This window comes from Dermacentor albipictus, chromosome 7 (genome assembly GCF_038994185.2).
Source record: "Dermacentor albipictus isolate Rhodes 1998 colony chromosome 7, USDA_Dalb.pri_finalv2, whole genome shotgun sequence".
Taxonomy (NCBI): Eukaryota; Metazoa; Arthropoda; class Arachnida; order Ixodida; family Ixodidae; genus Dermacentor; species Dermacentor albipictus.
This window is the reverse complement of record NC_091827.1, coordinates 19,657,069-19,670,131: the sequence shown is the minus strand read 5'-3', so window position 1 is coordinate 19,670,131 and position 13,063 is coordinate 19,657,069. Positions and strand designations below refer to the sequence as shown.

At 49.8% G+C, this 13,063-nt stretch overlaps 1 protein-coding gene across 2 annotated transcripts in view; it reads left to right on the top strand.

The window, feature by feature from the left end:
* The window catches only part of Nrx-1 (Neurexin 1), a 47,868-nt gene extending 42,458 nt beyond the window's left edge, over positions 1–5,410 (top strand). For both annotated transcript variants that reach the window (XM_065424758.2, XM_070521723.1), the window contains 4 exons: positions 962–1,136; positions 2,363–2,619; positions 3,571–3,682; positions 4,219–5,410. In XM_065424758.2, the coding sequence (XP_065280830.2) occupies positions 962–1,136; positions 2,363–2,619; positions 3,571–3,682; positions 4,219–4,937 (1,263 nt within the window). In that variant the 3' untranslated portion in view covers positions 4,938–5,410. The remainder of the gene's footprint in view (positions 1–961; positions 1,137–2,362; positions 2,620–3,570; positions 3,683–4,218) is intronic.
* The last annotated feature ends 7,653 nt before the right edge of the window (positions 5,411–13,063 follow it).

Genomic DNA, 13,063 nt, shown 5'->3' with positions numbered 1-13,063 from the left:
CGGTTCTGTGCAGTGCCTGCACTCCGTCCGTGTGACTCGGAGAGAACGTAATTTATTATAACGACGCGACCTTATCCAGAACAAGACAGAAGTTCTCAGGAAGACGGCGGCTTTGAAGTTGTGAGCAGCATAGCTCAACGAGGCATGTCCCTGAAGCCTGGGGGCTTCAGCGGCATTTCTCGTTCAACTACTGACCGTGACTTTACGGCATAATTTGAGCTGCTCTTAGGTGGCGCACACTGGGTTCGTTGACTCGAGAACATGAAACGGACAAAGACCACGCGCCGCTTTTGTGTGTGCGTGTTTCCTTTATGTGCCACTTAAGCAGCGCAACTTACACCGTACAGTCATGCCATATACCAGTTAGCCCATGTAAATTAAAACACTATGGGATATTACAACACCTGCGCCATTCTAAATAAGCACTATATACACTCCGCAAACCCTCGTTGTTACGGATGTGCCCACGAACCGCCTGCACAGCAGCGAAATATGACAGATCCTTGAACTATACTACTGCGTGGCGTGCTGGTTGTCTCCGACACCAGCTACTCTGCCTGCCCCCAAAGAAAATGGAGCGAGTGGTGAAAGTCGGATTACTTGTTCCGCCTCGAGGCCTTCGTTGTATTCTTGCAATACAAAGAAGACCTCGAGGCGGAACAAGTAATCCAAGTTTCACCAACTCGCTCCATTTTATTTGGGGGCAGGCAGAGTAGCTGGTGTCGGAGACAACCAGCACGCCGCGAAGTAGTATAGTTCAAAGATCTGTCATATTTCGCTGCTGTGCAGACGGTTGCAGACGGTTAGGTTGCAGACGCTGCAGCAGACGGTTAGCAAACCGTCTGCTGTGCAGACGGTTTGCTAAGTGTATATAGTGCCTATTCAAGGATGGTGTTGTTGTAATGTAACAGAATTGTACAGCGACTTTGACCCAGCCCGAGCTCGCTCTCTCTTCCTTCAGGAGGGCGGCAAGCTCCTCGTGACCTACAGCGCGGGAAACGCGGGAGACCTGACGGCCAGCGATCCCGGACTGCGGGTGAACGACGGCCGCTACCACGTGGCCCGCGTGCGTCGGGACGGGGCCAACGTCACCCTCACCGTCGACGACCGGACGGCGCACGCGAGAAGCATCAAGGGTGAGGAGACTTACATCTCTACCGCGCGTCTTAATTAGGGCGTGTTTCCATCCCGGCCACCACTGAAGACAGAAAGGTGGAAAAGTTGGGCGAACTGGAATCGATGCATACTTCCAGCGCTCGCCCTGTGCGCTTCCAATTTTTGTGTTCCTGTAGTTTTCCGCGCTGATCCATAGAATGCTGGAGACAGTCGACGTTGGCAGCTTCGAGCCCATCGTGTACTAACCCGATCTAACGGGACGCACCTGAACAAAAAAGAAAAGAAAAGAAAAACGTATTATACGTATCTGAGGCTTGACGGCACCTCCCGTCGACAAGAAAGAAAGCTAATGGAAGCACGAATTATTGTTTTTTTCTTAACTTTCTTTCATGTGCAAACCTATGGAAAAAAAGACAATTCAGTTTTAGCTGCGCTGTGATTCCTTTTTTATTAAGCGAATAAGAAAGCGTGACCACGTTTTCTCGCACACGAATGCACACGAATACAGCGATAAAGGAGACCTTCCCGATGATCGAGCCTCCAATCATTCTCAGTTTGTTAAGCCACCATGACGTTTGGACAGCAAAGTAACCAGCATCGTGCATTTTCTTTTACAGCGAAGCTGTGTAAAGCTAACCGATTCGTCCGTCCATCGCCTGTACGCCGAAAACTCCTCCGAGGCAACCACATGCACATGCGCGAAAAAAAAATTGAAAAAGACAGGCGCGCGATTGGCTGCACCAGTAGTGACGTCGTTACTCTCCGTCGCAGCCGAGCGCGCACGCAGCAGATTCTCTCCGGCCCGGATATGGGTAGGCCACGCGTCATACGTACTCCTGATGAGCAGGCAGCTTTCTATCAGCAACGCCGCGAGCAGAACTGGGAACGAGCTCGTCTGCGCCGTGCCGATGCTGCATCCCGGGCACAAGAACAGGCTCGTGCAAGCAGCAACTGTGTACTGAGGATCCGGCATCCTACCAAGTCGTCGTTTAACGAACCGTTGGGATTAACCCAGTGATAAACACCGGGGCCGCGCGTTTCAGCTTCGCTGGTTAATCACCTGTACGGACTGCTTGGGCGGTGATCTTTTTTTTTTTTAATTTGACGATTCTCTTTCCGAAGTTGTCTTTTTCGCCAACCTTGTCAGAACTATAAAGAAGGCCGCATTCTGCTTAGTTGTAACACATATTTACTCGTCTACGTATTGTAACACACAGCCGTGTACAATCGCCCCCAACGTGCACAGGTCGTGCGCCGGGCGTGCTGTCGCGCTACTGGTCGGTGGAGACCGGCGGCTTCCGCAGCAGCCACCAGCAGGGTGGCGCCGACAGCGACACAGTGCAGCGTCCCTTCGAGGGCGTCATGGCGGGCCTGGTGTTCGACGGAGTGCGCCTGCTGGACCTGGCCGCCGAGAACGAGCCCCGGGTTCGCATCCAGGGGGACGTACAGCTGCTCCTCTCCATCCCGTACGAGCCGCCCAAGGGGTCGCCACGCATGCAGCAGGTGGGCCACCGTGCATACCATCGCATGCGGCTCGTAATGCAGTGCAAAACTCTCCAGTGTCCCGTATAAAGAAGAGCCTCCCATAATTTATGCAGCCACGGCGCTCTCGATAGTGCGAGATCTCGTTTATTTAGGTGCAAGCTACGCTCCATCTTTCTCGTATGCACATAATCCACATCTTGAAAGGCGTTCTGGAAACAGTCAAATGTCTCCCGCTTAGTCCGGCTATATTTATACCCAAAGACACGCACGCATGCTTGTTGCCGCTGGCATCGATCCATCCCGATCTAGACGAATGAGGACCATGCCCCTTTAATTTCGTTTGGTTAAAGCTACAGCATACAGTGCAGGCAAACCGCCAGAAAGTACGTTGGCAAAGCGTTCTCTGTATAGCTGTATAGTCAGCGAAGGGCCGTGCTCAGTAAAGTTCTTCGTGAAGCAATACTGCCAGGTGCTATGTACTTCCACGTTGCCTATCTTTGTGTGAGAGAGAAAGAGAGAGAGACCTAGACGATGAAACCTGCAGAGAAGGTGGACGATGATTTAGGTATAGAGGCAATCCATATCATCCAGCTCTATATTCAAGCGTGAATTGTCTCAGCACCACGTTATAGGTATAAGTGGGCCTCGAAAAGGACCTGATGTGGCCTCCTCATATAGGTGGACGATATTCACTAACGCAACATCAACAAGCGTCCGCTCATGTTCGCAGCACTTTAGCGCGTTCAGTTAACGGTCGCGTGTTGATGGTGGGTGGCCATATGGGCTCGTTGGCCAGCCACACTGAAGTGGGATGACATATTAAGGATCACGTATAGTGGGGTGAATTGGATGAACACTGGACATTCAGACCTCTTGAATTAAGGCATGGTGCGGTGCCCACCACTACTTCAGCTTGCGCGTTTCGCATAGGGGCGAGGTGACATACCGGCGTATTTGTGTGTGCTGCAGCAACCGCGAGCCTCTCCCGGATCCTACGAGGGCGACGACCTGGTGTTCTCGGAAGGCTCCGGCTGCTTCGACAGCGATGACGACGATTGCGGCGCGGACGGCTTCGGCTCCGGTAAGGCTCTACGGAGTGGGGCCAATGTGCTTCGACTCGCAGTGTTCTTTGCGTCTACTGCTAAGTGCCGCCTGCCTGCCCAATTGAGAGACAATGCATGGTTGCCGTTCGTTAACAGCGGGGGTGGTACGAAGCGCACCGTCGTGTCTGTAGGTCTTTCTCGTGGCCCTGTCTGCGAGCGCTGGGGGGGGGGGGGGGTATTCTGTAAGAGTCCACCTATAGTGGACTGTTCATTTCGGCTTCTGCTGACTGGGTAGGGCCGCTCGTCTCCTCCTCTCTCGTACAGCTGCATCTAATCAGCAGCGGCCGAAATGGACAGTCCACAAGGTGGACTCTAAAATATACCCCGCCCCCCACCCTCCCCTGAACTGCATTCCAAATGTTGGGTTGAAGTCAGCGCCTTTCCTGTCGTCTTCTATACAGTCTTTTGCTTCTTCGTCCTCACTCCCGCACTGTTATTCGCCAACCACGCACTCGCGTACACACTCGCCCAGCTTTCCGTTCCCGTGAGAAACCGCGGGCATCGCGCTTTCCAGGGGACGACCTCATCACGGCCGTGTACGTGCAGCCGACCGCGAGGCCGGCGCCCTCGCCACCGCCGGTGGTCGTCACGCAGGGCGACTGCGACGACGAGGACTGCCTGGACGGCGGCTCGGGCTCGGCGCCCGACGGCGACGACGACGACCGCGCGTCGCCGCCGCCGCCGCCGCCCGACCAGGGCTTCTCGAGCAGCTCGACGACGACGAGCACGACGGCCGCGGCGGCGCCCACGGCGACGCCCTCGGCGTCGACGACCACGCGGCGGCGCCAGCACGAGTGGAGCATCGTGCGCACCTTCACGGTGACCCGCGCGCCGTGGCAGCCGCGCAGCACGCAGGGCGCCCCGCCCGCGGTCATCAGCGTGCCCATCCCCGAGCTGACCGTGCCCGACCAGGAGAGGGCGCGGCCGGCGCCCAAGCTCAAGAGCTCGGCGGACAGCACGGCCCTCGTGATCGGCGTCATCGCCGGCATCCTCATCAGCATCGTGATCGTGGCGCTGCTCGTGTACCAGTTCCGCAGCCGGCCCGCAGGTGCCTACAAGGTCGAGCAGGCCGGGGCGCCCGCGGTCGCGGCGGGCGCCTCCAAGGGCGCCGCCGCGCAGCAGGGCGAGGCTTACCAACCGGTGGCCACCGCGCAGCAACTCAACGGCGCCGTTCAGCCCAAGGCCGGCAACGGCGCCAAGAGAAAGAAGGACCTCCGCGAGTGGTACGTCTGAGCACGCCCGCCACCCTCCAGCGCAAGCGACAAGAGTCTTTCAAAAAAAACCGGCGCACGGCCGCGCCCCGCCTCCCCAAACTTTCTCCGTCGCGAGGCTGCCCGAAGCGTTTGGCGCAGCCGAGAATCGTCTGCAGCGCTCGTGACGTCTGCTCGTGACGTCACTGCTACCAGCAGGCCCCCCGCCATTGCCGTACAAAATAGACTGCGCAGCAGGAGGTTCGCATATCAGTTGGACAATGCCTCCACCTTGGTTCTGCCCCGCGCGTCAGCAAGAAGATGCCGTGCCCGTCTTCGTCTTTCTTTCTCCGGTTCTTTCTGTGACGGAAGGTGCGGGCAAACCTCCCCGTGCTTTGTGATGGCGTCACTACAGGTGGACAAGTGTTAATCGTGCCGCGAAGACAGCAGCGAGCGACACCAGCAATAATTCCATAGAGGACTGACGACAGTGCCGTTAATAAAACTGGGACTTTGCGTGCGCGTTGGCCTCACTTTCTCCGTGCTCAAGAAAAAAAAAAAGGCACGTGAACCACCACGTTGCTGTGGACCATCAGGCCTCAGTGAATTCGCCCATGCAGAGCAGCACCCATGAAAAAGATGACGGCGTCTCCCGTCTGAGGTAGATGCCACTCGCATTTGAACGTTGCTACACTATGCACACAGCTACACTATGCTACATTATGCACTCAGTCATGACACATGAGCCGCATTGAACCCGAGGTAGTGGGTTCTACTCCCGTCTATGGCGGCCGCATTCCGATGGAGGCTGAATGCACAAAAAGAAAAAAGAAGGCGCTCTGTGTACTTAAATGTAGAAGGAATTTAAAGAACCCCATGGGTGGTCAAAATTAATCCGAAGCTCTCCAATATATATGTTGTCCCTCGTAACCCAATGTGATGTTTAAGGGCGTTATAAAGCCCGAAATTTAAATTAGCGATTAAGACTCACAGGCAAGGGGAATGGCAACGGGCGAGCGCGCGATTAGTTTATTTTTTTTCCGTTATGCGGTTCATTCTGCTAACGTGTAGCGACGGCTGATAGCAGTATGTTAGAGGCTCTTCAGTAAAGCCTCTGGAAACGCCCTGTGGACACACAATGCGTCCACTAACACACAGTCCCCATTCCCGACTGGCTGCTTATTAATAGAGCTTGCTGAGGTGAGGGTCAAAACTTGAGCAAGAATGCAGGAATCGAGCGCAAGTGACAAAGACACCTAGAACAGCACGGCGGTGCCGATAACGTAAAGCTACGAGTTTCATACTCTTTTCCGCCTCCATGAGCACTCCGCGATTCGTCAAAAAAATTTCGGGCAACGCCCACTTGCCTGTCCACTACGTGACGTCACGAGACCGCTAAGAAGCTTCCCAGCTGTCAAAAATATGTGTAAGCACTAATAATTATGCACGATTATGCCGAGCAAAGTCATCTTTTTTTTTATAGGCGGAGACTGCACCGTTACAAGGAATAGAAAATGGCTGCCCGCCGACAGCTCAGGCGGTGCTTGTTTCGAGACGCCGGCGAAAGCAGATTTCACCTGAAGACGCGTTTGATGTCTCGAATGTTCAGTCACAGAGGAAGGCACGTTCGCAACTCAGTTTCGAGGCCAGTGTCACCTACTGCATGCACCGGTCCATGCGGTGATTGCATGGCGGCGCGGCGAAGAAACTCGCGAGATGTTCGAGCGATGCACATGTAACACCTCGCCATGTTCCGCACCAGCCTCCTGCAGCTGAAGCTGGAGTACAGACTACGTTTTGCTCTCTGTTGCCGCAAGAGTAGAACAGGCATTCTACACTCACTGAGAAGGACAGAGTGTAACGGACATTTCACTCTCTCATTGCTTACGGAGTGAACGACGCGTTCCACTCCACCTGCCATTTTTTGCGAGAGTAAAAAAAAACGCCTTGAAAAGTGAATCGGACATTTTACTCCTGCTAAGCTCACCTCACACTCTTAAACAAATGTACACCCTTTGGGTCATATCTTGCCACACAACAGTAATCGTCATCTGTCTTGCTTGCGTTTCCTTTCTTGAAAACGCTGCGCCCGCTACTTTCCTGTCGGCAATGCTATGTCATGCTGATAACGCGCATGCCGTTCGCTACTGGGAAGTACCGGGCTCGCAGCGTTAAAGAAAGGAAATGCGGACAAGACAGATGGCGTTTATCGCTGTGTGGCAAGATACGACTCAAAGGGTGTAAACTTTTCTTAGAGTGGGTAGCTTTTAGAGTGTAGCGGTGACTTGGGGGCAGTGGATGGCGCTGTGCACGGTGCGCTAGAAAGCTGCGATGAAAAGGCGACTGACCTCGTTCGGCCTTCCGTAAAAGTGCGCGAGTGCGTTCCCGCGGACGGATAGACATTTTGACATTAGACATTTAGCCATTATTTACTTCATCATAATATTGCACATGAACATATGCAAACAATTGTTGGGCCCATAGCCGAGGCTAGTGTAGGCCCATATGTGCGCATGTGCATCAATGTTCAAGACAGAGTTGAACAATCGCGTATTGGCTGTACATAATTAATCAGGACGAGAAATAAATGGAAAAAAACTACACCAGTGCAGCAATAAGAGAGAATTATCACAGAAGCAATATCACCACAGAGGCAGTAAAACATTCCTAAGTGATCTTTGAAAGATATAATGTTTTTACGGAGAACACAAAGTTACTGGCGCTCTTCACTTCTGCTGATAAGGCGCATTCCATATTTTTGTACTGTGATGCTGAATTAGACTTCGAGCGTATGTGTTTCGGGTAGCTGGTAAATTGAAATTTATGTTAGTGGCATATCTAGTATTTCGTGTAGGAATCACAAACATACTAAACGACAATGGGTGATTGCGAAATATTATGTTATTCACTAAAATAGCGACTTTCATTTTGGAGGATAAGGTAAAAGGAAGTATTTTCAACCTGCAAAATAAAGAACTGCTGGATTCGAACGGATCGGAAAACGTCATTACCCGCACCGCTCTCCTTTGTAAGCGTACAATTCGATTCAAATATGTTTTAAATGTGGAAGACCATGATTAGCAACAGTATGTGATGTGGCAATGAAAGACAGAAAAGTAAATAATTCTCAATGCCGAAATATCGAAACATGCCCTCCCCTTTAAGAGCCCATAGCACGCTGATGCTAGTTTCGAACCACGTAATCAATGTACGGCTTGCAGTTCAAACTACTGTCTAGTGTAACGACCAAATATTTAATTGCGTTCACCTGCTCCAGAGTGCTATATAATCAAGACACATTTGCAGAGATGCACTGTTAACGTGACTATGCCTAGATCGAAAAATCACGCAGTGAGTTTTTGCTTTGTTCAGTGTAAGTTTATTGGCTCCAAACCATGATGAAATGCGGATAAGCTCTGTATTAGTAATGTGCATTACTTCATGAAATTATTGGCCTGTAAACACTAGTGCGGTATCGTCCGCGTACATGACAGATTTGGCAAATGTTAGAACTGAAGGAAATTCGTCAATATATAAAGAAAACAAAATGGGTCCTATAGATACCTGAGGCACACCAGTTTTAACAGAAGAATACAGAAGACGTAAAGTTATTAATTTTAACAAACTGCTGTCGGTTAGTTAAGTAACTAGAAAATAAGTTGAAAGTCCTGGCACTGAAACCGTAGTATTCAAGTTTCTTTACTAGTATGGAATGAATAACTGTGTCGAAAGCCTTCTTGAGGTCTAGAAATATTACTAAGGCTAATTCATTACTATAGAGTGATTCGTTTATACGTTGCTATAACTCTAGTACTGCTGACGACGTAGAGCGACCGGTTCTGAAGCAATGCTGAGATTCATTTAAGATGTTGTTCGTACTCGGGTACTATTTTAATTGAATAGAAATACCCTCTTGAACACGGTATTCATAACGCTCAGTACCGAAATTGGTCGATGGCGTCCAGGGTCATTATTTTCGCCGCATTTATATGTAGGAGACACTTTAGCAATCTTCAGAGTTTCATGATATGTACCACGTTCTATATTAAGGTTGAATATGGTTGTAAAAACAGGACTGAGAAGGTCAACATTATCTTTTAAAGCGTTAACAGTAATGCCATCGTGACCAGCCGCCTTGTTAGCATATATCATTTGATACCTTTTGTACTGTAGTATCTTCAATCGGTTTAAGGTGACTTGTACTTTCAATACGTCTCAAATGCGCAAAGCGGGTCAACAGAACCAACCAATGCGCAGTGATTGAGATAATACGCTTCGGCGAGACAGTGTGACTGTTCCCAAAACGCTATTAAATGCTGCGGTCGCACTCTTCACAAAGAGCCACACAAACAAGGGGATTCAAAGGGCCTCATTTTAAGCCAGACAAAGCATAACGGTATCTACGCTTGTTACTATTAATCGAAATGTAGAAATAATAATTGGAAATGAAAAAAGTGCCGAAAAAATGTAACTTGCCGCATGCGGGAGTCGAGCCTATTGGATTGGATTATGAGTACGATGCTTTACCAATTAAGCTACCACGGCGGCCATGTTTCCGTCAATTTTCTTGGGTATTAGTGTAACGTAAAACCTCGTTATAACGAAGTTAAATGGGAACTCATAATTACTTTTTTGTGCCCGTCATGCTTCGTTATATCCATTATCGCACGTACTGCGACATGAACATCTACGAGTACTTCAAGAGGAATTTCACCTACAGTCTTTATAACAAAGTGCTTGGGGCCTCTGAGATAATTCGTTATATAGGTCACTTCGTTGTAAAGGTCGCGCACCGAACAGATCGCAATAGAACCGGGACAGAATTATTCCTTCGTTATACAGGTCGTTTCGCTGCAGAGGCGTTTGTTGTAGAGGCACTCGACTACACTTGACTATCCTCCTGAGACCCGAACACAACTATGAGACATAAACAGTCCTCAAAGTGGCTTTTTATTGTCTACTGTTGTGTTATGAATTTGAAAAACATTTTTTTTAAATTTTAATACCACGATTCTTTCGTTATATCCGATCTCGTTATAACGAGTATGTGCAAAAGAGTGATGCTTGGAGTGGTACTGGGGATAACATCAATAGTATGACTGCCAATCATGAACAATTCTTGCTTCCCCCTTGCCAGGCTACTGAACATCAGTACATCACCTTACAGTATTTTCCCCACGTTAGTCTTCAAACCTACTGTCGTTGGTTCGATCCCCACAGTGGCGGCCACATTTCGATGGCAGCAAAATGGAAAAAAAAGGAACAAAAAAGAACAACGCTCATGTACTTGGATTCAGGTTTTGTTCTGCAGCGTCCAGGTAGATGCTGCAGAAAGCACCATCCTTTGCCTCGAGAAGCCGCAAAAGGCCCCCGCCCCATCTGGTAGAGGGGAACGCCCCGTGAGTCACACGATGACTCTGGTCATGTCAACAGGCGTCTTCCGGCATACTTAGGGTCAACACAGCGCCGAGATATTCGGCACCCACGGAGCTCAACGATAACAAGTCTTCCCGCGAGCTTGTGTGGACAGATTCCCTCCTCCTCATCCTTTCCCTTTCGGCCAGTGCAGAGTCACCAAATGGACGACCACCATGGTTAACGTCTCTGCCTTCAACCTCTTATTTCTGTCCTTCATTATGGATGACCGATTTTTTATATAAAATCACGACTAAAAACTTCCGCGCGACTGGCCGCTCGAGGCACTTTGAGTGTATTCGAGGGCTCCTTTCACGCTCGGAAAAACATGTTTATGCAGCACGTATTGAGCAACAGAAAACGGTATCGGGAAATGCGATGCATTTCATTAAAACCGGCCCAGTTGTTATCTCGGGAATGCGCTTCTGCCTTTTACGTGCATTGGAATAGGCGGCATTAAAGTTGCATCACTGTGCATCACTGTGTCTGCATTTCCCCACAATTTCCCCGAGCGATAGAAGGCGGGCGGTGAACGACGTCAGAGGAGGGTGTACCTTTGCCGAAGATATAGTTGTCAGTCGCCATGCTCCGTCCTGTTCTTTCTCCATCCTCCTCATGACAACAAATGCCGTCTGCCCTTCATCAGCACGCATTAGCGTCGTAATGAATGCGAGACAAAGGGTTCTCGAAATCATCCCGCGGCAACCGAAGATGGCCGCACATTCCTCAATCTCAACACTCGGACGGCTGTCGCACTTTAAAATGACTTACACCCTCAAAAAGCGAACAAGGGTGTGAATGTGTTTACAACTCGGCATCTCTACGAAACGGGCATGTATGCTTACATTTAGTTTTATACTAACGCTATACCGCGTGGCAACCCAAGCGGGGAAAAAAAAATCTCGCACCCTCACACTCACAAAAGGGTGTAAGGGTGTAAGTTATAGACGAATTTCGCCCTAATTAATTCTTAAGAGTAAATTATTTTACAGGGCACCGACAACGCTGTAACTTCAATGGCAACTCCAGCCTCGCTGGTACTTTCAGCGCACCGAACGAACAGGTACCATAACTCCTTTTTACCCCACACGTATATATATATATATATATATATATATATATATATATATATATATATATATATATATGTGTGTGTGTGTGTGTGTGTGTGTGTGTGTGTGTGTGTGTGTGTGTGTGTGTGTGTGTGTGTGTGTGTGTGTGTGTGACAACATAAAATAGGGGCGAAAATGCGTAGGGTCAGGGAGTCAGAAGTTTCCTTCTAAACCTCGATCATCGGGACACTCTCCCAAGGGTCCCGAGTATGCAAACAAAACCGCTTATTTGTTCCGAACGCTCCACTCGGACTTCTAGCAAACAACGTTCCATACCGTGCAATGTTATGACGGAAACTCGCTAACGTCGTGAATACGGCAGGACGCGAACATCGCTTTAACATATCAGTGGTGACAACGGCTGTTCATTATATATCAACGGTGAGAACGGCTTTTCTTCATATGGAATAGTATTCGCTTCGACTCCATTCGCTTCTTGCATTATTAGATTCGTCATACTGAAGATTTGGTCTCCAAAAATGAATACTCGCAAAGCCCCGTTCAACGAGACTAAGCAACACCTACGCATAGAGCGCAGCAGATCAAAGGTCGCTCGCGTGAAGGCCAAGTGCAGAGGGAAAAAAATAAACGGAGCCGGGCTGCTTATCCGTACATCGATAGCGTAACAATGCATGGCAGCTGTTCGGAGACTGCAACGTACGCAGACCCAGATGCACGTCGGATGAGTCATATCCATCCGTAAACGCAGCTGTTCATATACGCTGCGCTGCTTTTTCCTGGCTTATTAGGCGCCTCCTGTGACTGGCTTTCTGCTTTCACACATTTGGTGCGTAGGTTTTCCAGTGATCAAAGAAAAAAGAAAAAAAAGACGCTTTCTTACAAGAACAGCTAGCCCACGGTACTTTCTCGAACGATGCAAAGTATACTTTGCCGCATTCACTCCCCGAACTTTTACTCACGTGAGTCAGGTTTGACGTTCGTTTTACAGCTAAAGGCGATGTTCCTTGACGGTTTTCGTGCGATGAAAGCCGTCGGTGAAGGGCGTCGGCGTAGGCGGACGTGCGACGGCGTTGTCTACATCGAAATGTCAAAGAACCGCCTGCAATGCCACCTGGGACGGAGTCCAGAAATTTCTCGCTTTGAAACGTAGTCATCGGTGAATATAACATAAAAGTTACTTTGCGTGTACATCACTCGAATTGACATTTATGCGCGTTCTTTCTTTCTTCCTTTTTTTATTTAGCCAGTAATCATTTTCTCTTCCCCACTCCCACCCCCGCACGGAACACTGTTACATGCATTATACCTGGGGACATATCGGGGAGACTGCAGAGGTACAGCCCAACACCCTCTACCATATGGTCTGGGGATATGCACAAATAAGCCGAAGACACCACAAGTATAGCAAACATCAGAAGACCAGTGGGAGGTTCTGCTGACATGCGAGGAAGCTGAGGACCTGTTTCGAGCTCGTGGACTGCAGGACCATGGCTGTCGGCAGAGAGCCGCCGGCTTCCTGGAATAAGGAGGCCATCCGTCATTAGGGCAACGCAATTAAGCCAAGTCGTCGCAATAAAGTTCATCCCTTCCATCCATCGCGTCGCTCTTCGGAGAGTCTCGTTGTCGATTGTTATCGCCTCCCGGTGTGGCTTAGCGGGTGAGGTTTCTCAGCGATGCCACG